The sequence below is a fragment of the Leucopleurus acutus genome (assembly GCF_964270905.1).
Source record: "Leucopleurus acutus genome assembly, chromosome: 16".
Classification (NCBI taxonomy): Eukaryota; Metazoa; Chordata; class Mammalia; order Artiodactyla; family Delphinidae; genus Leucopleurus; species Leucopleurus acutus.
In genome coordinates, this window is record NC_139158.1 from 65,424,784 (window position 1) to 65,452,243 (window position 27,460).

The 27,460-nt window shown below is 40.4% G+C and overlaps 1 protein-coding gene across 2 annotated transcripts in view; it reads right to left on the reverse strand.

The window, feature by feature from the left end:
- Positions 1-288: 288 nt before the first annotated feature.
- The window catches only part of SAMHD1 (SAM and HD domain containing deoxynucleoside triphosphate triphosphohydrolase 1), a 63,510-nt gene continuing 36,338 nt past the window's right edge, over positions 289-27,460 (reverse strand). For both annotated transcript variants that reach the window (XM_082858222.1, XM_082858221.1), the window contains 7 exons: positions 27,277-27,368; positions 25,780-25,895; positions 14,138-14,277; positions 13,256-13,351; positions 8,217-8,321; positions 7,514-7,651; positions 289-3,120 (listed from right to left, as the gene is read on the reverse strand). In XM_082858222.1, coding sequence (XP_082714348.1) covers positions 2,986-3,120; positions 7,514-7,651; positions 8,217-8,321; positions 13,256-13,351; positions 14,138-14,277; positions 25,780-25,895; positions 27,277-27,368 — 822 coding nt within the window. In that variant the 3' untranslated portion in view covers positions 289-2,985. The remainder of the gene's footprint in view (positions 3,121-7,513; positions 7,652-8,216; positions 8,322-13,255; positions 13,352-14,137; positions 14,278-25,779; positions 25,896-27,276; positions 27,369-27,460) is intronic.

Genomic DNA, 27,460 nt, shown 5'->3' on the forward strand with positions numbered 1-27,460 from the left:
TGGGCAGCCCATTCTGTCCAAAACACAGATGGCGAAGTGTCCTAGTGTGGACTGTGGCTCTGAGCCAGCCTCCCGTCGCCAGAGGACCAAGACAGGCATGAGCACAGCCCATGTTCTCCTGGAGAGGGGACTTTGAAGGAGTGAAAGCACTTATATCTCACCCGAGCAGCACAAAGTCCCTCAGGAAAATGATCTTTTTAGAGAGTATACAGTTAATACATGTTTATTGTAGAAAAACCAGAAGATATAAAAGAATTAAAGTTGCCTAAAATTCAACCACCCCCCAAAACACTAACATTTCATGTATATCCTTCCAGACAATTTTCCAAGGAGATATATATATATATATATATATATATATATATATATATATCTTACAAAATGGGATTCTACTCTATATGTGTTGGACATTATTCTAACTTAAAGAATATTGTCAAGCCACAGACACCAGGACTCAACCAGTGAAATTAATAAAGACTCCAGTAGCATCCTTCTTTTCCCAGAACATTGAGGGCTTTCTGTCTGCCACCAGTGTGCCACCGGGTGCTTGCAAATCTCTTATTTAATTCCACGAGGAAAATATGAAAGCAGCAAATGAACAATATGCATATTTGGGTAAAGAATTTGAAATTCTGTAGATGGGAACCTCAGGGAGGTTAAAAAGGAGGAAGGATATGTTTTCTGGCAAAACAGGAGCTCAGAAAAACTAAAAAAAAAGAAAGCCATATCCCTCCCCATGCTAGTGCCTGTCTCCTTCCAGAAGATTCTTTATCAGGCCATTACTTGCCATTACTGAATGAGGAAAACCAAGTAACACAGGCCCTGTTAATATTATCCCCTCTCGAAGACCCAACACAGTGCTGAGGTATAAAGAAACATCTGGGCGCATTCTTAGACCAAACACAGTTCTTTTGCACAAAAGGGTCAAAACTGGGCACACAAGTGTGAGAGAAAGTCGTCAAGGAAGACACGGTTGGTTTCAAGATAGAGATACATTCATGATGTTTTATTGCAGCTGTTTCCCTCACCCAGATGAAATAACCAGTCACTTGAACTTGCAGTTCCATTTACATTCTCAATGTGACAATGCGCAGTAACTCTAGAGGCCAAGCGGTTAAAGTCTCCGTTTTTATACGAATAGTGAAGATGTTTCTTAAGAAAAATTTAACCTTGTCAGTGGCACATGGTTCCCATAATTAAAACAGTTGCAAAGAGCATAAAGTGCAGCTGCCTGGTATGTAACAAAAGATGCAAACAAAACGGATTCAAGTTGTTTCTCAGAGAGCACAACGATACAACACTGAGACCACGAAATTGCAGAGTAAAACAATGATTTAAAGGCAGGAGGTGCAAAAATAAAACAATCTTGGCAGAGAAACATTACATTCTTGACCTTGGGTCCGGGCACATGGAGTCTGGGACGGATGCTTCTCCCTGCTGAACATTTCAGAGGCACCTTGGTTAAAACGGACATGACCCAGTACCACGGACCACTTTCCTTGTGCTTCTATGAGCCCATGTGTGACCACATCCCCACCACACAGCACCGTGGTGGGAGAGGAGAAGGGTTCTAACTACTCTATGAATTAGGGTCACCTTTTTATCTACTGAGGGATGGGGGAGGGGTGATAGTGCACAACGGCAGACATTCCAAATACCTGTCACCCTAGTGTCTACAGCAGAGAGCCTGGTTACACAGTGGAAGGTGCAGCACTCCTAAGGCCCTGGGGATAATCCGCTGGCCTGTGGTCTGAGTTCCTCCCCACTCCCTCTTGCTCTTGCCCAGGGCCAGGGCTGGCTCCCCAGGCCCAGGCTGCCAGGGAGTGTCAGGCTTTTGTAAGGGAGCGTCGAAGCACAAGATGTTAGGGGCTCATGACTACACTCCCCACTGCCCTGCCTCTGGCAGCCACCAGCTTTGGCTCTAACTCCAGACTTTGCTCTTGGTGAATTTCTGTAGCACTGGGGATGTGCGTATGGGAGGAGAGCCCTCAGTTCAGGAGCGCTGCTCAACCACAGTGGTGTAGAGACACAGAGTGGAACCTGGAGCTCACTGGGCAATCACTTCATCTCTGCACAGGCAGCTACCAGCAAAAATGAAGTCCCAGCTCTGAGGAGCCCTGAGGATGGACGGTTCCTGCCATGACCTCTGATCAGCACCCAAGCAAGATGCAGAGAGCAGGTGGGAGGGAAGCTGCCTTCTCCAGGCTGGGCAATGGCAGAACCCTCAGGGCTCGGGCAGTGAGCACCCAGGAAAGAAACCAACACGGGCTAGAGCCACAGCTGACCCAGAGAACAGCTTGGTTTGGGGGATCCCTCTGCCACTGGGGCTAGGGGTTTCCTATAAGGTAGTTTTATGCCCCACTTCAGAGGAGGCCAGAGCCCTCAGATCTTTTCAGCAAATCAGTCAGGCCTGTCATCAAAACGCTGGAGCCCCTCCTGGCCCTCATCTACTGTTGATCCCACAGGGCAGCTTACAGGGGGCTAAAAGGGTGAGGGTAGGTGCCTTTCACTAATATTACAGTCACTCAAGGAGAGCTCTCTTCAAATCTGGGGTGATGGGCGCCTCCTCAGGGGCGCAGGATTTTACGTTTTGCTTTTAACTGTGGCTGTTCCTGACAATCCCAAATGCAAATTCCAGTGTGCACCTTTGTCTAATTTCCAAATTTTTTAAAAAACAATCATATGTCCTAAGAGTTCAAAGTACATAAAACAGCGGTTATTCTAAGAAAACAGGCTGCTAAAGAAGAAAGGCTTTGATTAATATTAAAAATAGGCAAGGCAGTTCTTTCCATAGCTCATGTAATAAAGTTTGCCTAATACCTTTTCCTCTAAATAGAAATGACTTAGCATGTGCGTACATTCAAAATATAAAATAAAAAGCACTAGTTGTCAATACATTTGTAGAACTCTGTAATCAAATTCCCTAAGTTAATTGTGTTGGGGGGAGGACGGAGAGGCTTTTTGTAAACAACTGATTGCAGACATTCACACTGAACCATCTCGAAAAAGCTGGGCTCTGCATTTGGATGCTTCTCGGGTGTGAGCTGGACTCTGGGCTGAATCTGTGTAATTCCACTCCGATTTTCGAGGTGTTATAAGTGGAGCTACAATATCACCATCCTGTCAAAGAGAGAGAAACTAGAAATAGAGAAAAGCCAGTTTTCATGGTTTTTGCGAAGGCCTCAGGTACACGTATCTTTGTCCTGCAGACAGATTGCTTCTGGACAGACTTACTCTTGAGAAACCCCAGACTGTATATATGCTCAGTGTGTGGGCTGAATTAGAAACGCCACGGTCCTAGCAAGGGAAGAGCCCTCAGAGCAAAAGCCACCAGACCTAATCTTTTCACATGGCTAGGTTTTACGGCCCTCTCCCTTCACACACTTCCACGGAACACACTCTGTCCTGGTTTTCCAGGAGAAAGAGGGTCTGCACTGGACCCCTGCTCCTCTCTTTCCTAGTCTCCCCTGTAATAAACGTCCCAGGCCTGTAAGACGGCAAAGGGGGTAAGGACAGCATGCGCCTGCAGAACTTGAGCTTTGCTCCACAATCAAGGCTATAACTTTGGCCCCATCAGCACTGACTCCACCCAAAACAAGGGATGGTGTCAAAGTGAAGTGACTTGAAAACAAAGAGTGTGAGAAGCTAGGCCCTCTAACACCTGACTCTATCCTGAATCGTTCTTGAACTTGTGGATGGATTCTCGAGGTTATGTGAGGGTACAGATCTGTGAGAGCCTTTATTGCACTGGCAAGAGAACGCTTGTGATAGAATATCGTGGCCTTCATTTGCCTACTTGCTCTCAGATCCACACTTCGCCTCCCTCTGCTGTGCTGTGTAACAGGAGCTGCTCTTGTGAACTACGTTTCCCAGCTCCCGTGTCTACTGGCCTCCAGTCAGGTTTGGCCGATGGGAGGCACTGGTGGGAGGCTGGAAGAGAGGGGGGCAGAGAAGCCAGGGTGTCTCTCCCCTAACCCCTCTGGCTGGGTACAGTGGCTGTGATTCTGCTGTGGTTCTAGCTTCTGCAGGTGGCCCAGCACCTGGACTCCCACCTCCTACCCTAGAGGTGGCAGCAGCTCCCTCCTGTTGTCTCACTGTCCTGTTGGCCCATTTAGCTCTTCTAAAGCTTTCGGATCTCCTGCCCCGTATCACATTTCTTCTGCTGGCCTACGCTGGATCCGACTTGATAGAGCTATTATTAAAAGCAGCCACACTATTGCCATGACACTCATATTCGGAAGACCCGCACCTCAAGTCAACATGATTTGTTTTCAAACTCGTCTCTATTTCTACCAAACATCCTTATCTCTACCCGTTCTAATTTCAACTCTAGTGAACTTTATGAACGCCGACCTGACTATGTCCCTTTCCTGCTTACACACCCCAGGGGCTCCCACTGCTCTGGTGCTCTTGGCTTACAGCACTGTGCACAGTGCCCCGCCCCATCCCTAAATGCACCCTGTTCTCTCTCACCTTCCGGCCTCCCCCCCCACCCGCCTTTACCCAGCTGACTCCTCACCCATTCTTCAGGTCTCAGCTTCCAAGTCCCTCTTTAAATAAGCCTTCCCCAACCAACCAGACTTAAACCCGGCTCCTTTTTGCTCCTCTAAGACTGTCCACACTGCCCCTAACCCCAAAGCACTTACCACACCATTGTGACTGTTATTTACTCATGTGTCTGTTATCCCCAAATAGAGCGAAACCTGTGGGAACTGTCTCAGGTACTGTTCCATCCCTGGCCCCTAACATAGGGCCTGGTGAAAACACTCATTCCCTGACTGAATGTATCTGGATTTAAGTCACTATCACCACATGGCTGAACTTGAATAGCCTCTTGTCTCTCTGCTTCCAGTCTCTCCACGTTCCAATCCATCTGCTGCTAGAGTTTTCCTTCTTCATCAGGGGTTTAGTCTCCTTAGAAGCTACAGTACATAAGACAGACACACTTCCTTATTTCCACTGGTCTCACTCTAGCTGGAGACAAAACCCAGAAGTAAATATTACCGCAGCATGGTAAGTCTTGAATACTCTGCCCACCGTACATAACAGTAAATCTTTCTTAGCTGATTACCCACGCTTCTCCACAATCCAGCCGACTCTTCCGTTTCCATCACCTCAACAATAAGACTTTGAGGCCCCCAAACACACCCAACTTGTTCCAGTTGCATTTTTGTGTAGCTCCCATTTCTCTCTGCTACTCATCCAAACACAATCCAGCCTTCTGGATGTAGGAGAATCCTCCCTCCTGCCTAAGACTTTTCTTTCTTCCTTTTTTATTTTTTTAACATCTTTATTGGAGTATAATTGCTTTACAATGGCGTTAGTTTCTGCTTTATAACAAAGTGAATCAGCTATACATATACATATATCCCCATATCTCCCCACTCTTGCGTCTCCCTCCCACCCCTATCCCATCCCTCTAGGCGGTCACAAAGCACCGAGCTGATCTCCCTGTGCTATGCAGCTGCTTCCCACTAGCTGTCTATTTTACATTTGGTAGTGTATATATGTCCATGCCACTCTCTCACTTCATCCCAGCTTACCCTTCCCCCTCCCCGTGTCCTCAAGTCCATTCTCTACATCTGTGTCTTCATTCCTGTCCTGCCCCTAGGTTCTTCAGAACCATTTTTTTTTTTAAGATTCCATATATATATGTTAGCATATGGTATTTGTTTTTCTCTTTCTGACTTACTTCACTCTGTATGAAAGACTCTAGGTCCATCCACCTCACTACAAATAACTCAATTTCGTTTCTTTTTATGGCTGAGTAATATTGCATTGTATATATGTGCCACATCTTCTTCATACATTCATCTGTCAGTGGACACTTAGGTTGCTTCCATGTCCTGGCTATTGTAAATAGTGCTGCAGTGAACATTGTGGTACATGACTCTTTTTGAATTATGGTTTTCTCAGGGTATATGCCGAGTAGTGGGATTGCTGGGTCGTATGGTAGTTCTATTTTTAGTTTTTTAGGAACCTCCATACTGTTCTCCATAGTGGCTGTATCAATTTACAGTCCCACCAACAGTGCAGGAGGGTTCCCGTTTCTCCACACCCTTTCCAGCATTTATTGTTTGTAGCTTTTTTGATGATGGCCATTCTGACTGGTGTGAGGTGATACCTCATTGTAGTTTTGATTTGCATTCCTCTAATGATTAGCGACGTTGAGCATCCTTTCATGTGTTTGTTGGCAATCTGTATATCTTTGGAGAAATGTCTGTTTAGGTCTTCTGCCCATTTTTGGATTGGGTTGTTTTGTTTTCTTTTGATATTGAGCTGCATGAGCTGCTTCCATATTTTGGAATTCAGCACCACCAAACCAGCTATACAACAAATGCTAAAGGAACTTCTCTAAGGCTTTTCTGACAGCTCTCCCAAAGCTCTGAGTCCTAACAGACTCACCTGTGTCCCTCCCTCTGGCATCTGACAAAGAGCCGATGTACTGGGCTACTCTTTCACGTCTCACCTTTGGTTTTTGTTTCCTTCAGCACCCAACACAGGGGGGCGGGGGTGGGAAGCAGCTAAGGTGTTGTGAGAGACAGCACTAGGCCAGGAAGTAGAACTCTGTTTCCCACCTGCCTGCCAATCATATTCATTCAGTCAACAAATATCAACTGGTCACATTCTCTGTGCCAGGCACCCACCATGTGCAGGTCAATAAGGGACAATTTCAACAACATTCTCTATGGGATTGGCAACTAGAGAATTTAAATAGGTTATAGGTTTGGGAATGCTGAGTTTGAAATAAGTTAGAAAACTTATTATCAGTTATATGTGGCCTTAAATAAGTTAAAGCTCAGCTTTGGTAACCTTCTCTTCAAGATGAGGACACAATATCTCACCCCCCCAGGGTCACTGGGAGGACTGGGTGAGACAACTGGTGAGAACACTGTCAAGTACTATTCACATGTTCACCATCTTAAACTTTTATTATTAGGACAATAGTGATAAACAGAGCACCCACTCACAATTGCTGTAGGAAGAAACTGCTGGTGGACACAGGTTCAGGCATTTTAAAAGGAAAGCTTAATGTGGAAAAACCTTTTTCTCCCAAACCAAAACCAAATGACATTTTTTTATTTATTTACTTTAAACTTTTAATTTCATATTGGAGTATAATTGATTAACAATGTTGTGTTAGTTTCAGGTGTACAGCAAAGTGATTCAGTTATATATACACATGTATCTATTCTTTTTCAAATTCTTTTCCCATTTAAGTTATTACCTAATATTGAGCAGAGCTCCCTGTGCCATACAAGGTCCTTGTTGGTTATCCATTTTAAATACAGCAGTGTGTACACGTCAATCCCAAACTCCCCAACTATTCCTCCCCACTACTGTTCCCCCCAGTAACCGTAAGTTCGTTCTCTAAGTCTGTGAGTCTGTTTCTGTTTTGTAAATAAGTTCATCAAATGACTATATTTAAATGAGAACTTTTCAGAGGGATGTAAGGATTGCTTGCGTTTTTTACTTAAAAATTTGTGCAACATATGTGAATAATGTCACCCACCTGTGGCTTGGTGAAGTCATTGATTAAACACCACTGAACGAAATGCTGTTGTGCAGCGTAGAGACTCCTTTTATCCGTCTTCTTACAATAAACTCGAATCAGCTGCTCAGCAAATACCTCTGGCAAAAACTGTGAAACCTTTTTAAAGAAGGAAAAATTTCACTGTCACCTTGAATTCACACACTGAAGAGAGATCAGCTGTTCCTAAGCTCCATGCTTGATGTTATATTAAAAGCACCATGTTGTTTTGCTATTTTATCCCAGTGATAATCCAGAGAAAAGAATTCAAGGCAGCTGTCATATTGCAAAATGTCCCGCAATTTTATGTCCATTAATAGAAGATGAAAGGTTTGTATGATATAATTACATGAAGACGACTGACTCTCACACAGAAGATCTGCAAATACGCACATTTCACTTAGATGACTTCAACCATATGACACTCCCTTCCCACCAGACTTATAAGCTAGCCTCTAAACCAAAAAACAGAGCTTTCTTCTGTGTTTAGCAAACAGGATAAACTGTCTCTTAAGATGGTCTAGGCTACACAAAATCAGGTATACTTTAATTTTAAAGATATGCTTCTGCTTCTTTTTTTTTAAACAGTACACATTGACTTTAGGACTCAACCTGAAAGTAAAATGCAATTTACTGTAAAGTTCCAAATGCCACTGTCGTATATTTGTTTTACCTAAGTAGTTACCTGATTTTTAGTAATCATGATTGCCTGGCTGGGCTCACTCTTACAATAGAAGCGAACATGATCAATAGGATTCTTGTCTTCCATTCCATAATCCATGTTGATAACCTTAATACAAGCAATAAGTAAGTGATCGTGTACATAATAGCAATGAGAGTTCAATTCAGGGTTGTGGGGCATCACAGGAAATGAAGCAGAGCTCTCTGGAGGTTGAGAAGTAGGAGCCCTGGTAGGGTGGCTCATAGCGGAATAAAGGTAGCTCTGGTGCATGACCCATAGGGAATTGGTCTTTGAAATCTGGGTGGGGTGGGAGGGGTATTTGTGCTTTCAACATAAGTAGGGTATAACGTCAATACCTACTATGTGATAGACACGTGGCAGGCACTGTTGTGTAGAGATACAAGGACCCTTGATAAAATCCCAGCCCCCGTAGACCACATGGCCTAGACTGAGGTAGAACAAATAATTTAAAAAGTAACTATCGGGAATTCCCTGGTGGTCCAGTGGTTAGGACTTGGTGCTCTCACTGCCGGGCCCGGATTCTATCCCTGGTCAGGGAACTAAGATCCTGCAAGCTGTACAGCCTGGCCAAAAAAAAAGTAATTATCTAGCACCATTTGTTATAAGAGCTACCAAGGAAAAGCAAATGGTACTGTGAAACTTTGTAACCTGGGAACCTAGTAGTCTGGGGCTCCTAGGCAATGACTGGAAATGTTTTCCTGGGAAAGTGACATTACTAATAAGTGAGCAGGAATTAACAAGGCCTAGGTAGGAAAGAAAAGAATTCCAGGCAGAAGAAACAGCTCTGAAGCAGAGAGGACTGAAACTTGTCTGCTGGTTTTAGTAGCACTGAAGTCATTGCTGATCTTAGTGACAGTAGTTTTAATACAGGCAGACGTCAGAGATATTCCAATACATGCAAAGTGCAATAAAATGACTTGCAATAAAATGAAATATAGCTGTATAGTGATGGTGACAGAGAAAAGGTTCAGAAGTAGATGAGAAGGGACTTCCCTGGCGGGCCGGTGGTTAAGACTCTGTGCAGGGGGCACGGGTTCGACCCCTGTTCCAGGAACGAAGATCCCGAAAGCCATGTGGCGTGGCCAAAACAAACAAACAAACAAACAAACAAAAAACAAGGCAAAACAAAAAAGAAGTAGACGAGAAATGAGAGAGAAGACAACTTTTGGAAGTTTGGCTGTTACGAGAGGCAAGAGGGGAGAATATGAAGCGGACTGTGGTACCCAGGAAAGGTAAGGGGACACAACTTTTCAATGAGTTTAACCCTGAAGAAGAGAAGATGGGTAAAGAGGAGTGCAGGGTTTGTTATTTTCTTAAGATGAAAGTCTGTTTAACTGCTGATGGGAAAGTCAAAGAGAGAGAGGAGAGAACGCATACTGTGTGGTTCTGCAGACGTTCTGAGACAAATTGCTCTCTGGCTGCACTGCCCAATGGGGTAACCACTGTCCATGTGTGGATTTTTACAATGTCAAGTCATTAACATTAAATATAAGATTAAAATTAGTTCTTCAACTGCAGCAGCCACATTTCAGTGCTCAATAGACATGTGTGGCTAGTCACTACTGAAATGGACAGCACAGATACAGACCATTTCCATCACCACAGGAAGTTCTATTGGACAGCCCTGGCCTGGAGCACAATTAGAAGGGTTACCCTTAGCCTTTTGATAGGAAGAGAGACACTTCCCCACTGTACCAGAGCGAAGTCTGAACACAGCTGCACGTGGAGGCAGACGGTGTAGGTGGAGAGAGTTCCTATCTAATAACCTATATTTTATCTCTGAAATAAGAGCTAAAGTGGAGTTAGTCACTGAGAGTGAATACAGTTGGGGTTGGGAAGCAGGGCTGGAGATTTGGGAGGAGTGAAGATGGTTTGAAATAGTCACTATGGAGACTAGGAGAATTGCACTAAGCTTGCCAGAAAGTCCAGAGGGCCCACCTAGGGTTGGTGACCATGAACTGTCATTCAGCGTTTTGCGAGGGAGTTGAGGGTAATTGCAGAAAATGACTGAATTAATGGAAACACGATCTAAGTTAGATTGGGAGAGAAATAAAGATAGAAGATCACTAACCAGCTGGAAGAAAGTCAGGAGACAGTAAACTGGAGGTCCTGATGAGCTAGGAACAAGTAAGTAAGGAAGAAAGGGGTTTATGGACAGAGATGGGATGCTTCAGTTAGTGATTTCTAGAGGGAGGGCATTTTCAAATGTTGATAAGGTTCAGAGGTGGAGGGGATAAGGTCACTGAAGATGAGGATAAGGAGATCAGAGTTGGCGCCATGTGGACTATGAAGCCACTAAGGATGATGGCAGGAACCGGAGTAGAGTAGAAGGCTCTGCACCATGCCAAAACCTGCAACCAAGAGGACAGGAGATGGTTTAAGGATGTCAGTCTCAGAGGAACAGGGATCTTGCATGGGGTCTTGAAGTGGTACTAGGGAACAAGAGGACTGATGAACAGGAAGGTCTCCTGACCCTGAGGAATGTGCTTTTCCTGAAAGAGCTGCAGGGGAATCAGGGTTTGGGACAGGGAAGAGATTGGAAGTGAAGTAAGGGGAAGAAATAGAGTAATGTGGTGATGACGGTACAGAAAAGAACAGATGATAAGAGGGGCTTATCCTGTGAGGGTGACTGAAGAAAACCGGTATATGTGCTTTGCTGGCTATGCTGCCAGTGGCCTGTGAGACAAGGGTGGACATCTGAGATTCAGCCATGGTCCAGAAGTGAGACCAGGGGTCTGCAGTACACGGCCAGCCCTCCCACTCTGCATGGTCTACTGGCTTTGATAGCTGCATTCCTTTATCTGTGAGGGAAAATTGCTCAGTCCTCCCCACGGTCCCAGGGCTGGTGCTGTCACAGGTCTCTCTCCTGGGTGTTGTTTCATAAGGGTGGGACCTGCTGCAGCACTGACATTTTACCCATCGTGCTAAGGCATGAACACTAGTCAAATTTTCAACAATCTAAGTGCCACTACCTCTTCGGTATTTACTTCCTTGGCTTTAGAATAGTAATAAAAGGCAATCCCTATTTTCTTCATAATGCATAACTGTAAATTCCTCCTTAAAGCAGATTTGATAAAACCATTATTTTCCAGAAGGGCAATGTTATACAGAGATCCCGTGCTTAACCAAGGACTCAAGAGTAAAAAAGTAGCTACAGACCAACAACAATGAATCTTTAATTCTAAATAGTACATTATGTTTTATAGCCCATTACATAATCATAAAAGTTACTACATACAGTCCCCAAAGGGGCCATGTATGGTAAGATGCACCACGTAAATATATTACACTGTCAAGCTATAACTAGATGCTAATTCATGATAAGACATTTAATTAGCAATTTTATTGCTTTCTCAGAATACAGATAGGCTTTACCCATCTTAAAATGGAAAGAGTTTCAGATTATGAAACTCTTGTGCCATACTCACTGTAAAAAAAAAAAATCACCTGCAATTCCACCACTCGGGTAGAAACAGTGTTAACATTTTACTATTAATATATCCAAAATTTTTTCAATATGTTCACTGCACACACATATTTAAATGTAATGTATATACATTTAAAGAAACAAAATCATTCTGTACGTACTTTTTTTCACTTATTATAAACATCTTTTGATGTTAAAAACAACTTTTAATGTTTGCATTATTCCACTGAATTTCCTATTGAGAGACATATATAGGGACTTCCCTGGTGGTCCAGTGCTTAAGACTCCACGCTCTCAATGCAAGGGGCACGAGTTCGATCCCTGGTTGGGGAACTAAGATCCCACATGCCATGCGGCATGGCCAAAAAAAAAAAAAAAAGACATACACATTTTCCCCCTAATTTCACACTATAATAAAGCCACAATAAATATATTTGTGCTTTTTTTTGAAAAACTGATCACCTCCTTTGGACAAATCCCCAGAATGAAACTGCTGGGTCAGTTAAAATTGACCCTAGTTTGGTCTCTTGTATCAATTTACACTCCCATTTTCACATACCTTTATTATCACAAAATCTTATAAAAATTTTTTTATCTTATACGTCTGATAATCAAAAAACTCGTTGCATCAATTTGCCTATAGGTTAACAAGAAAGTTAAACTTCTTTCATGTCTGTTGGCCATGTGTATGTCATCTTCTCCTATGCATGGCAGCCACCTGAAGTACCTCTGATCCTCTATCCATTGGGAGATGGGGAGGTGGGGGACCGACTAGGAGTAATGCCTGCACTGAGGGCAAAGGGCAGACACGTGGGAGCCCAGGGATAACATTCTGGAGAGTGAAGCCTTTCAGAGCCTCAGGAAGTCAGGATGTGAGATCCCTTTATTCTGGTGGAGCCTCATCTAATGAAACAGGAAACTGCAGCCTGATCTGCAGATCTGAGGCACTTCATCACGCAGTCAAGTGAATAGAGAGAGGGTCCAAGGGCAGTTCACTCACTGTGTCCCTCGGCAAAGAATGGTTATGGAGAGATTGCCTTGTGCTCAAAGATGCATCAGCAAGAGAATAACAAATGAGAGGCTTATGGAAAAAATACACAGAGTACACTGTCCTGAGATTTCAGAGGAGTAGAACTCTGAAAAGAATTTCTTAGAGGAAACAAGAAAATGTGAGAAAGCCGTTTGGCATTCTCATTAGGATACAAGAAGACACTACATCCTCTATGAAAATAGGAGTCAAAAAGTCTTAACTTTTTCTTTTGTGTGTGTGTGCAATTAAAATATTATTGGTATGTATTACTTTTTTGATCAAGAAAACATTCAAAAATCACTATATACAACATTCTATTAATGACATGACCACAATTACATAAAAATATTTACAATATTGACATAAAAATGTCAAAGAAGGTTTTAAAACTGCTTAATGTTAGTTTTTTTCTGTGATATCACAGGTGATTCTCTTTCTTCCATCTTTCTGTATTTTCCAAATTTTCTATAATGAACATGTACTACTGTTATAATGGGGGGGGGGTAGCGGTGCTTTATTTTAAATAAATTCTTTGCTTAGTATGTTATTGGACTAACTACTTACATCCACTATGAAATCTTCAGCCTTCAGTTCAGGTTCTAGCACCATGTCACTGGGTTTAGCACTGGCGACCCCTTTCGGAAGGCTTTCGTAGTTTTCCTAGAAAAGACGAGGCTCCTCATGTTAGAACTCCAGTTCTTCATTCTACAGTGTTTGTGTCACAAAGAGGTTCCCTCTCTAAAAACAGCACTTTACCAAAAAAAGTGGGTAGAGATTTCCCTAACAAATATATGGTTTCTGCCTATGCCATCTTTTAATCAAATCACAATAGTGCGATTTTCATAACAGCATTTCACATTGAAAAAAATGTGGCATTAACGTGTTAGTAAAACAAGAAGTAAAGTGTGACCCAAGGAAGTATCATGAGGCGGGGTGTGGTTATCAGTGTGGCTTTTGTTATGCGCTTTCTGGCAAAGAGAAAACCCTTCAACAAGCAGGAGAGATAACTGATAACTGAACTAAAGAAGGCAAGCAAGCACCATCTGCGAGAACCTGATAGTCTGCCAAAGAAGGAAGTAGTTAAAGCAGGTCCTTAGAGTGTCAAAGAAGCTCATGCAGATACCTCATTTTGAGGCCCCTTTTACTCACATTCATTTTCTTGCCTTTGGGTCTAGACAAAATTTGAGGCTCCCCTCTCACTTCTGACATGAGAGAGTAAAGGTTTTGGAGTAAATGAGACCTGGCTTTGAATCCTGGCTCACTAACTGTGCTTCCAAAGGCAAATTATTTAATCTCTCCCAAGCCTCGGTTTCTTCATCTGCAGGGCAGGGCTCAGAAGACTGATGTGAAGATTAAGTGAGAACGTGTAAAGGGCTTAGAATACAGTCGTGGTATTGTGATGGGCTAATGGTTTCCTCCTGGGGGTCAGAGGACCTTTCAACTTACCCTTTTAATCTTTATTTGTCCTATAGGCTGAGTCTCACCCACAAACTTGTATAGATTACGGCATTCAATTTTCTTTAAAATCGCTCGTGCAGCATCCAATTTGGGATCAGCAGAGTATAAAATCTCCAGAAAAATGTTATCTGCCAATTTGATGAAATTTCAGTTACATTAAAATGAAAAAACAAAATTTTAAAAGACTCATACATTGCTGTATGACTCATACATCGTCTGAAATGATTTCAAGCAGTTTACAAACGTAGGTGCACTATGATTATAACAATGTGAAAAAAAATTTTAAAGCCTGGAGTGAAAAAACCTTTGTAAAAGTGTTGCAGTCAATGTCTCATATTTGCTTCAAGGTAATCTAATAGCGGGAAAGGGGAGAGATGAGACAAGACTGCACTGGAGTTGATGACTTGAGACTGGGTTTTAGGTACAAAGGGGTGTATTAATTTATTGTTATGTTGGTTTTTAAAAATTATTTATTTATTTATTTATTTTTATTTGGCTGCGTCACGTCTTAGTTGCAGCATGCGGGATCTAGTTCCCTGACCAGGGATGGAACCCAGGCCCCCGGCATTGGGAGCTCAGAGTCTTAACCACTGAACCACCAGGGAAGTCCCTATATTATGTTTTTTTAAAGAGAATGATACTTAAGGATTACAAAATTATGTCTGAGATCTGCTTCAAAATGGCCCAGGGTCTGATGGGGTGAAGGGATGAAGCAAAATTGTCATGCGTTGATAATTGCTGCAGCTAAGTGATGAGGCTAAGTGATGTAAATTTCCTTAATAATAAGTTTTTAAGGGAATTCCCTGGCAGTCCTGTGGTTAGGACTCTGTGCTTTCACAGCCAGGGCCTAGGTTTGACCCCTGGTCGGGGAACTAAGATCCCTCAAGCCTCGCAGTATGGCCACAAAAAAGAAATAAAAAAAGTTTTTAAAAGTTTCATTCCATGATGATAGAAGGTAGTTTATTTTCCTTCTTTCTTTTTCTTCCAACTTTTTATTTTGGAAATTTCAAAATAAAATACCTTTCACTGAAATTTATCCACTGTTAACATTTTCCCACATATGCAAACACTCTCTCCGTGTGTATGCACATAAATTTTTGAGGAAACATTTGAAAATTACAGACATCAATACCTTTCACTCCTAAATACTTCAGCATGTACCTTCCAAGAACAAGAACGTCCCCCAACATAACCACAATCATGCCAAGAAATTTAATACTGATATAAAAATATCTGACATACAATCTATATCTGAATTTGCTTAATTGTTCCAATAATGCAATTTATGAATTTTTGTTGCTGTTTAGAGAAACCAATCAAGTATTATGGATGACATTAGTTATCGTGTTTTATAGTCTCCTCCCATCTAGAACTAGGATAATTTCCCTGACTTCTTTCACGATGTTGACATTTTAGAAAAGTTCAGGCAGTCATTATGTAAAATGTCCCAGACTTTGAACTTGTTCGACTGCTTCTTCACCATTAGATTCAAGGAGAACACTGTTGTCGAGAACACTGTATAAGTGTTACAACATCTAAGAACACTATATAAGAGCTTGGCTCAGTGCCTCACATCACAAGTCACATAATGAGCTTTGTTATATTTATGGGTTATGTTAAGTTCCAACAGTTGGTTAAAGCAATAACCACCACCCCGCCCCGAATTTCTCTGTTATAAATGTATCTTTCCCTTTGTAATTAACAATCTGCAGGGTAATATTTTGAGAGAGTCTGACTATCCCAATAAGTTGTCAACCAATGGTTTAGCATTCATCGATAATCGTTCATTGAATCAATCACCGCATTTTGCAAAGTGAGTTTTATTAAAATGCCTTTTCTTGGCAAAATAAAATATTAGTAGTCTATGTCATTCACGTCACCCACAAATATATGTACCAATCCACGGTTAACACATTCCTCACCCTCTCAGTGATGCTGTCTACAAACCCCTCTCTCCATCTTTAGTTTTCATTATTCCTTTACACATTATACGCACAGTATGAAAAACAGAACAATTTTATTTTAACATAAACAAGACCAGGGGTGGGATGAACTGGGAGATTGGGATTGACATATATACACTAATACGTATAAAATATATAACTAATGAGAACCTGCAGTACAGCACAGGGAATTCCACTTAGTTGTACAGTGGAAACTAACAACATTGTAAAACAACTCTACCCCAATAAAAAACAACAGCAACAACAACAAAAAACAAGACCACGCTTTTCTTATCCATGCTTTTATCTACCCTATTCCCAGGTGAATTAAAGAAATGCTTTTCCCCATGACAGAATCTCACTTCCTGAAGGCCCGTCTAATCCCTGAGGTTCATCTCAAAAGGCACCTGATTGTGAAACCTTCCCTAATTCTTCCAAACCAGAGATGTAATTCCTCTTTGAACCCCATGGAACTCAACTGATACTCTTCTTATGCCTTTCATCTTATTCTACCAGGTACAGGTTTTGGGGTGGACTTATATTTTCATTTCTGTTGGCTAAATGGGTAAAAGAAGGATTACTGGATCACAGGATACATATATGTTTAAAAGAAAATGTTCAACTTTTCCCAAGTGGCTGTACCACCTGCATTCCCACCAGCCATGTACGAGAGTTCTATTTGTTCTACGTACATGTTTTCAGAAGAGTCATGTACAAAAGTGAACTGCTTGTCTATTAAATTTAATGACTAAAATATCACTAAAATAGTGTAAACAACATTCAACTTGGGATCAGAAGACTTGGTTTGAGTTCAGCTTTGCCATTTTTTAGGATAAGTTGCTTTCCCTCATTTGGCCTGTTTCCTCATTTGAGGGGTTTTAAGCAGATGATCTCTAAGGTTCTTTTGAATTTAACATTCTAAGACCTCAATTTAATTAAGGGATTTGGGGGTAGGGTCTTGCAGGGAAAGGGAGGGAAGGGGTACGGTCCACCTATTGCTTAGGAATATTGAGGGATAAAGACCAAGGTTTAGCATTGGTATTTGCTAAATGTATTAGCATTTAGAAAATGGTTACTTAAGACAGTGGTCATAACATTTGCAATGCTTAACATAGCTACATCCAGATAAGCTGAAACATCCATTAGAAATAGGAATTTAGGAAGCAGTGAGAACAGATAAAGAAACAGCATATTCATATGATAGACTACTACTCAGCAATGAAAAGGAATGAACTACTGGTACATGCAATCTGGATAAATCTGAAATACATAATGCTGAGTGAAAGAAGCCTTACACAGAAGAATACATATGGTATGATTCCATTGATATAAAAGTCTAGCACAGGCAAATAGGTTGCTTCTCGGGGTGAGGTAGGGACAGGAATTGACTGGGACAGGGCATGAGGGAATTTTCTAAGGAGAAGATAAGGTTCTGTGTCCTGCATTTGTTTAGCAAATGTTACACTTACCATTTTTACATTTATACAAATTGCATGTAACTTTTACATCAAAAGAAAAAAATCTATAAACAATTAGTGAACTTTAGTTAATCTGCATGCTGAAGGAGTTAGGGTAAAGTATACTGACGTCTGAAATTTACTTTAAAATGCATCAAACCTTAGATAGATTAATAAATGGGTAGAGAGATGGTAGGTAATAAATATGTGATAAAGCAAGTCCAGTAAATGCTAGAATTTAGGTGGTGAGTATACAGGTTTTAACTGTAAAATTCTTTCAACATTGCTATATATTTTCAACACTTACCCCCAAAATGTGAAAAAACATTCTAAAAAATTTAAAAATAAGAAGTGAAGATTTGGGACTGCCCTGGTGGCACAGTGGATAAGACTCTGAGCTCCCAGTGAAGGGGTCCCGGGTTCGATCCCTCGTCAGGGAACAAGATCCCACATGCAGGCCGCAAATAAGAAGCCTGCCTGTCACAACTAAGGAGCTGGTGCAATCAAATAGATAAATAAAAGCAAATTGATTTAAAAAAAGAAGTGGAGATTTTTAAAGTAAAGATAAGGTGAGTTGCTTTTGGAAATGCAGCAAAAGTAAGGAAGGCTCTCACATGGTCCTATTCCTTCAAGGTCATGTAGTTAAGGACAATAAGGATTATATGACTGCTCAGAATAATACGCAAGAAAACTGAAATGATGAAAGCTGGAAAGGCTATATGCTTGTTCTCCCATACTCTGGCAGATAAAGCACAAAAATGTAACCTAATTTCTTGTCTGGGATTTTTGACATTGTTACAACATCCAAGTATGTGATCAGTGAACTCATCTTACCGAATGGGGTAAAAACCAGTTTGGGTGTTCTAGAACTTTCATGGTGAGCAAGAGCTATGTATTGTCATGAGCACTTAAGACCTCATTAAAATGTATGCTATTTTAATGGTTTGTCAGTTAACCCCAAAGTGTATAAAATGCAGAATTCATTTCTTTTCACCAAAAGATAATTTAAATGTAATATAATGTTACAGGATGAATGGCTGGGACTGGTCTCTGAGGAAAACTGAAGATGATTTTTTAAAACACAGCATCACTTGCTTCATTATGAGCAAAAGTTAAAAATAAATATCCAGGGAGGCGCCTTCAAGATGGCAGAGGAATAAGATGTGGAGATCACCTTCCTCCCCACTTATACATCAAAACTACATCTACATGTGGAACAACTCCTACAGAACACCTACTGAACGCTGGCAGAAGACCTCAGATTTCCCCAAAGGCAAGAAACTCCCCACATACCTGGCTGTTTGGCTGACACGCTCTGGTGCTCTGGCTGGGTGTCAGGCCTGAGCCTCTGAGGTGGGAGAGCCAAGTTCAGGACATTGGTCCAGCAGAGACCTCCTGGCCCCATGTAATATCAAACGGCGAAATGTCTCCCAGAGATCTCCATCTCAATGCTAAGACCCAGCTCCACCCAATGACCAGCAAGCTACAGTGATGGACACCCTATGCTAAACAACTGCAAGACAGGAACACAATCCCATCCATTAGCAGAGAGGCTGCCTAAAATCATAATAAGATCACAGACACCCTAAAACACACCATCAAATGCAGTCCTGCCCACCAGAAAGGCAAGATCCAGCCTCATCCACCAGAACACCGGCACCAGTCCACTCCACCACGAAGCCTACACAACCCACTGAACCAACCTTACCCACTGGGAGCAGACACCAAAGACAAGAGAAACTACAAACCTGCAGCCTGTGAAAAGGAGACCCCAAACACAGTAAGTTAAGCAAAATGAGAAGACAGAGAAACACACAGCAGATGAAGGAGCAAGGTAAAAACCCACCAGACCAAATAAATGAAGAGGAAATAGGCAGTCTACCTCAAAAAGAATTCAGAGTAATGATAGTACAGATGATCTAAAATCTTGGAAATAGAATGGAGAAAATACAAGAAACGTTTAACAAGGACCTAAAAGAACTAAAGAGCAAACAAACGATGATGAACAACACAATAAATGAAATTAAAAATTCTCTAGAAGGAATCAATACCAGAATAACTGAGGCAGAAGAACGGAAAAGTGACCTGGAAGATAAAATAATGGAAATAACTACAACAGAGCACAATAAATAAAAAAGAATGAAAAGAATTAAGGACAGTCTCAGAGACCTCTGGGACAACATTAAATGCACCAACGTTCAAATTATAGGGGGTCCCAGAAGAAGAAGAGAAACAGAAAGGGACTGAGAAAATATTTGAAGAGATTATAGTTGAAAACTTCCCTAATATGGGTAAGCAAATAGTCAATCAAGTCCAGGAAGTGCAGAGAGTCCCATATAGGATAAATCCAAGGAGAAACATGCCAAAACACATATTAATCAAATGATCAAAAATTAAATACAAAGAAAAAATATTAAAAGCAGCAAGGGAAAAGCAACAAATAACATACAAGGGAATCCCCATAAGGTTAACAGCTGATCTTTCAGCAGAAACTCCGCAAGCCAGAAGGGAGGCAAGACATATTTAAAGTGATGAAAGGCAAAAACCTACAACCAAGATTACTGTACCCAGCAAGGTTCTCATTCAGATTCGACGGAGAAATTAAAACCTTTACAGACAAGCAAGAGCTAAGAGAATTCAGCACCACCAAACCAGCTTTACAACAAATGCTAAAGGAACTTCCCTAGGCAGGAAACACAAGAGAAGGAAAACACCTACAATAACAAACACAAGACAATTAAGAAAATGGTCATAGGAACATACATATCAATAGCTACCTTAAATGTAAATGCATTAAATGCTCCAACCAAAAGACATAGACTGGCTGAATGGATACAAAAACATGACCCGTATATATGTTGTCTACAAGAGACCCACTTCAGACCTAGGGACACATACAGACTGAAAGTGAGGGGATGGAAAAAGATATTCCATGCAAATGGAAATCAAAAGAAAGCTGGAGTAGCAATTCTCATATCAGATAAAATAAAGAATGTTACAAGAGACAAGGAAGGACACTACATAATGATCAAGGGATCAATCCAAGAAGAAGATATAACAATTGTAAATATTTATGCACCCAACACAGGAGCACCTCTATACATAAGGCAACTGCTAACAGCCATAAAAGGGGAAATCGACAGCAACACAATAATAGTAGGGGACTTTAACACCCCACTTTAACCAATGGACAGATCATCCAAAATGAAAATAAATAAGGAAACACAAGATTTAAATGATACATTAAAAAAGATGGACTTAATTGATATTTATAGGACATCCCATTCCAAAACAACAGAATACACTTTCCTCTCAAGTACTCATGGAACATTCTCCAGGATAGATCAAATCTTGGGTCACAAATCAAGCCTTGCTAAATTTAAGAAAATTGAAATCGTATCAAGTATCTTTTCTGACTACAATGTCATGAGACTAGATATCACTTACAGGAAAAAATCTGTAAAAAATACAAACATATGGAGGCTAAACAATATACTGCTAAATAACCAAGAGATCACTGAAGAAATCAAAGAGGTAATCAAAAAATACCTAGAAACAAATGTCAATGAAAACATGATGACCCAAAACCTATGAGATGCAGCAAAAGCAGTTCTAAGAGGAAAGTTTATAGCAATACAATCCTACCTCAAGAAACAAGAAACATCTCAAATAAACAACCTAATTTTATACCTAAGGCAAATATAGAAAGAAGAACAAAAAACCCCAAAGTTAGCAGAAGGAAAGAAATCATAAAGATCAGATCAGAAATAAATGAAAAAGAAATGAAGGAAATGATAGCAAAGATCAATAAAAGTGAAAGCTGGTTCTTTGAGAGGATAAACAAAATTGATAGCCATTAGCCAGACTTATCAAGAAAAAAAGGAAGAAGACTCAAATCAAGAGAATTAGAAATGAAAAAGGAGAAGTAACAACTGACACTGCAGAAACAAAAAGGATCATGAGAGATTATTACAAGCAACTATATGCCAATAAAACGGACAACCCGGAAGAAATGGACAAACTCTTAGAAAAGCACAACCTTCTGAGACTGAACCAGGAAGAAACAGAAAATATAAGCACACCAATCACAAACACTGAAATTGAAACTGTGATTAAAAATCTCCCAACAAACAAAAGCCCAGGACCAGATGGCTTCACAGGCAAATTCTATCAAACATTTAGAGAAGAGCTAACACCTATCCTTCTCAAACTCTTCCAAAATATAGCAGAGGGAGGAACACTCCCAAACTCATTCTACAAGTCCACTGTCACCCTGATACCAAAACCAGACAAAGATGTCACAAAAAAAGAAAACTACAGGCCAATATCACTGATGAACATAGATGCAAAAATCCTCAACAAAATACTAGCAAACAGAATCCAACAGCACATTAAAAGGATCATACACCATGATCAAGTGGGGTTTATCCCAGGAATGCAACGATTCTTCAATATACGCAAATCAATCAATGTGATAAACCATATTAACAAATTGAAGGAGAAAAACCATATGATCATCTCAATAGATGCAGAAAAAGCTTCTGACAAAATTCAACACTTATGATAAAAACCCTCCAGAAAGTAGGCATAAAGCGAACTTACCTCAACATAATAAAGGTCATGTATGACAAACCCACAGCCAACATTGTTCTCAATGCTGAAAACCTGAAACCATTTCCACTAAGACCAGGAGCAAGACAAGGTTGCCCACTCTTACCACTATTATTCAACATAGTATTGGAAGTTTTAGCCACAGCAATCAGAGAAGAAAAAGAAATAAAAGGAATCCAAATTGGAAAAGAAGAACTAAAAGTGTCACTGTTTGCAGATGACATGATACTATACATAGAGAATCCTAAAGATGCTACTAGAAAACTACTAGAGCTAATCAATGAATTTGGTAAAGCAGCAGGATACAAAATTAATGCACAGAATTCTCTTGCATCCCTATAGACTAATGATGAAAAATCTGAAAGAGAAATTAAGGAAACACTCCCATTTACCACTGCAACAAAAAGAGTAAAATACCTAGGAATAAACCTACCTAAGGAGACGAAAGACCTGTATGCAGCAAACTATAAGACACTGAGGAAAGAAATTAAAGATGATACCAACTGATGGAGAGATATATCATGTTCTTGGATTGGAAGAATCAATATTGTGACAATGACTATACTACCCAAAGCAGTCTACAGATTCAATGCAATCCCTATCAAGCTACCAATGGCATTTTTCACAGAACTAGAACAAAAAATTTCACAATTCATATGGAAACACAAAAGACCCCGAATAGCCAGAGCAATCTTGAGAAAGAAAAACGGAGCTGGAGGAATCAGGCTCCCTGACTTCAGACTATACTACAAAGCTACAGTAATCAAGACAGTATGGTACTGGCACAAAATCAGAAATATAGATCAATGGAACAGGATAGAAAGCCCAGAGATAAACCCACACACATATGGTCACCTTATCTTTGATAAAGGAGGCAAGAACATATAATGGAGAAAAGACAGCCTCTTCAATAAGTGGTGCTGAGAAAACTGGACAGCTACATGTAAAAGAATGAAATTAGAACACTCCCTGACACCACACACAAAACTAAACTCAAAATGGATTAAAGACCTAAATGTAAGGCCAGACACTATAAAACTCTTAGAGGAAAACATAGGCAGAACACTCCATGATATAAATCACAGCAAGATCCTTTCTGACCCACCTCCCAGAGTAATGGTAATAAAAACAAAAATAAACAAACAGGACCTAATGAAGCTTAAAAGCTTTTGCATAGCAAAGGAAACTATAAACAAGACGAAAAGGCAACCCTCAGAATGGGAGAAGATATTTGCAAACAAATCAATGGACAAAGGATTAATCTCCAAAATATATAAACAGCTCATGCAGCTCAATGTTAAAAAAACAAACAACCCAATCCAAAACTGGGCAGAAGACCTAAATAGACATTTCTCCAAAGAAGATATACAGATTGTCAACAAACACATGAAAGCATGCTCTACATCACTAATCATTAGAGACATGTAAATCAAAACTACAATGAGGTATCACCTCACACCAGTCAGAATGGTCATCATCAAAAAATCTACGAACAATAAATGCTGGAGAGGGTGTGGAGAAAAGGGAACCCTCTTGCACTGTTGGCGGGAACGTAAATTGATACAGCCACTATGGAGAACAGCATGCAGGTTCATAAAAAACTAAAAATAGAACTACCATATGACCTAGCAATCCCACTACTGGGCATATACCCTGAGAAAATCATAATTCAAAAAGAGTCATGTTGGCTTCCCTGGTGGCGCAGTGGTTGGGAGTCCGCCTGCCGATGCAAGGGACATGGGTTCGTGCCCTGGTCCGGGAAGATCCCACATGCCGCGGAGCGGCTGGGCCTGTGCGCCATGGCCACTGAGCCTGCGCGTCTGGAGCCTGTGCTCCACAACGGGAGAGGCCACAACAGTGAGAGGCCCGCGTACCGCAAAAAAAAAAAAAAAAAAAAAAAAAAAGTCATGTACCACAATGTTCACTGCAGTTCTATTTACAATAGCCAGGACATGGAAGCAAACTAAGTGTCCATTGACAGATGAATGGATAAAGAAGATATGGCTCATATATACAATGGAATATTACTCAGCCATAAAAGAAACGAAATTGAGTTATTTGTAATGAGGTGGATGGACCTAGAGTCTGTCATACAGAGTGAAGTAAGTCAGAAAGAGAAAAACAAATACCATATGCTAAAACATATATATGGAATCTTAAAAAAAAAAAAAGGTTCTGAAGAACCTAGGGGCAGGACAGGAATAAAGACGCAGACATAGAGAATGGACTTGAGGACACAGGGAGGGGGAAGGGTAAGCTGGGACAAAGTGAGAGAGTGGCATGGACATATATACACTACCAAATGTAAAATAGCTAGCTAGTGGGAAGCAGCCGCATAGCACACGGAGATCAGCTCAGTGCTTTGTGACCACCTAGAGGGGTGGGATAGGGAGGGTGGGAGGGAGGGAGTTGCAAGAGGGAAGAGATATGGGGACATATGTATATGTATAACTGATTCACTTTGTTATACAGCAGAAACTAACACACCATTGTAAAGCAATTATACTCCAATAAAGATGTTTAAATAAATAAATAAGTAAATATCCACAGCTTGCTCACATTGTCTTATAATCTCTTCTTCCATTCCTATCCACACAACAATGGGAGACTAGTATACCTGCTATGCTGTTATTAAAACAAAACACAGAAACAATTTAGATACATTATCCCCTATAAGTAACTTTGTCATCAGTCCAACCCAGATTAATTAACAAGCAAAAAGCAAACTCACTTGTCACATTATAAACTGTAAGTACTTACGTACAGTGTTGTCAGTGTACACAGACATTTGATACAGGGAATCACCATTTCACTTCTAATCTTTGATTTAGTTATGATTGGAAAATGACTAAAAATTTACAAGTGTAATGGGGACTCTCTATATTATATGTATATAAAATAAAATCTAGCAGAGATGGAGCAGGAAGTTGATCTTGGTTGTGTCTGAGGCCACTCAGTTTCTGTTGTTCTTGCTTGGTTCAGAGCCTCCAGCCTTTCCACTGATTCTGTCATGTTGTTTTTAGTTAAGCAGAGACAGTTTTAGGATTTGCAACTAAGAACTCTGACTGGTACACGCTTTTTGGTTTACCTCTTTTGCTTTACTGATCTTTATTTCTCAGTCTACACTTTCCCACATTAAAGAATCAGCTGCAACCCCTCACCTCTCTTCCTTCACACCCTAAGCCGCAGAGTTTGTTTCTGCTGAAATGTTTCTCACATCCTGTGTTTTGCAACAAAAATCATGTTAAAAGGGCAAGTCAGCTTTTTGATACTAGTATGGTGTTAGTCCAGCTGTATTATAAGTTAAATAATAATTTGAGTACTTATGTGCCAAGTACTATTCCTGGTGCTACATGCCGCATTGAAGCATCACAACAGAACTATATGCTAGGTGTCATTACTCCCATCTTAGATGAGGAAACTAAGGTTCAGAGAGGTTAAATAACTTTATTAAGGTTACCTTGTTAGTACAAAGCAGAGATAAAACTCAAATCCAATAGTATACAATCACTTTAGAAGCTAAATACATTGGAATGTTTGGAAAATAACTCATCTGCAATCCAGGGTAAGTTTATACTTTATCTGAGATGGACCACCTATGTTACCTTCTAGTTCTTACCTGTCAGCTTAGTGAAGGCTTCCATGTCATCAATTGCCGTAGAAATGTGATACTTTTTTCCTTCAGAACCTGTTATCTCTATGTAAGGGTCTGCTTCGAGGAAGGCATCTGTAATCCTAAAGATCATTTTATAAACATTTATGCTTATGAGAAATTTTGAATATTTGTTTTATGCCTTGCTTAAAGTTAAGGAAATCTTTCTACTTTAGGGAAATAAAATCTTGAGACACAATGTTCTAAAGACAACTGCTGCTCAGACTTACAGATATAGAGAACAAACTAGTGGTTACCAGTGGGGAGAGGGAAGTGGGGAGGGGTAATATAGGGGTAGTGGATTAAGAGGTATAAACTATTAGGTATAAAATAAGCTACAAGGATATATTGTACAATGAGGAATACAGCTAATATTTTATAATAGCTATAAATGGAATACAACCTTTAAAAGTTGTGAATCACTATATTGTACACCTGCAACTTATAATTTTTAAAAAAGCAAAAAAAAAAAAAAGACAACTGCTTCTTAATCATGCTAAATAAATCCATGGTGATTTGTGAACTACTACATTTACTGTGTTCCAGGCACTATAACAGAGCTTTAAATACATCATCTTATTTAATCTTTCCAACTATAAGATAGATGTAATCAGCCTCAATTTTACAGATGTAGAAATTAAGGAATTTTCATTTAATCAAGTTAGGAAAAAGTGGTACCAGGCTTTGTACCTACATCTCTCTGATTCTCCACATTAAAAACAAACAAAACAACAAAATCTCTTACCAAAGTGACAACCATACAAATAGGAGAAAGAATTCTAACCAGTGTGCTCATGAGAAGAGATGAGGAAAAGAGTAGAAAAGAAGGTAAATTTTCTCAACACAAATGTTAAATATGAACATGAAAGGCTTAAAATAAATCAATTTAAAACTATTTTAGAGACATGGAATTAACTTGACTCACACCCAACTTTTGGTAATTCCTCATGGGGTCTTTGAGTCACACAGAGACCTGGCTGTACTTTTCTGCTTTGGTTCTGACTGGATCAGGGAGAAGAGGTGAAATTCCTGTAGGTTTTACTATTTGCTACTAATTTTGATAATTGACAGGGTAAGGAGCGACATTAATCTTAATCTTTAAAATTCATTTTTGTCATTAATTTCAGAATATCAATTATCCACGTCCCACCTCTCACCTCCATGACTAATATCTGGTACCTAAGCGACTACCTGTGCGGAGGTCTAAGCCATCCCAGCGTGGCCTCCTTCCTGCCTAGCCTAAACCCCATCTTCTGCTTGAATCTATCCTCTTTACCCACTTTCCTCCTCACCTCTAATGAAGTTCACTTTCTGCTAGTTTTTATTTGTTTAAGCGAACCATTTTAGGTTTGTTCACTTAAAATTCACTTGAATTTACCTAGAAATCTCAACTTGACCCAAGTATGATACTCTAGCAAAGCATCATGGAAAATTTTATAGGGAAATAACAATCGAATTTCTTACATTGTATCAATGATGTTGCCAACTTTGTGTTGATAAGCTCTGCGATGCAAAGAGTTGCGTGTGTGGAACATGTCATACAGGTTTCCAACCTCCTGCAGAAGAATGTGGAACAATGTAGGATCAGATTAGGGATCTTCCCGGACCGGGGCACGAACCCGTGTCCCCTGCATCGGCAGGCGGACTC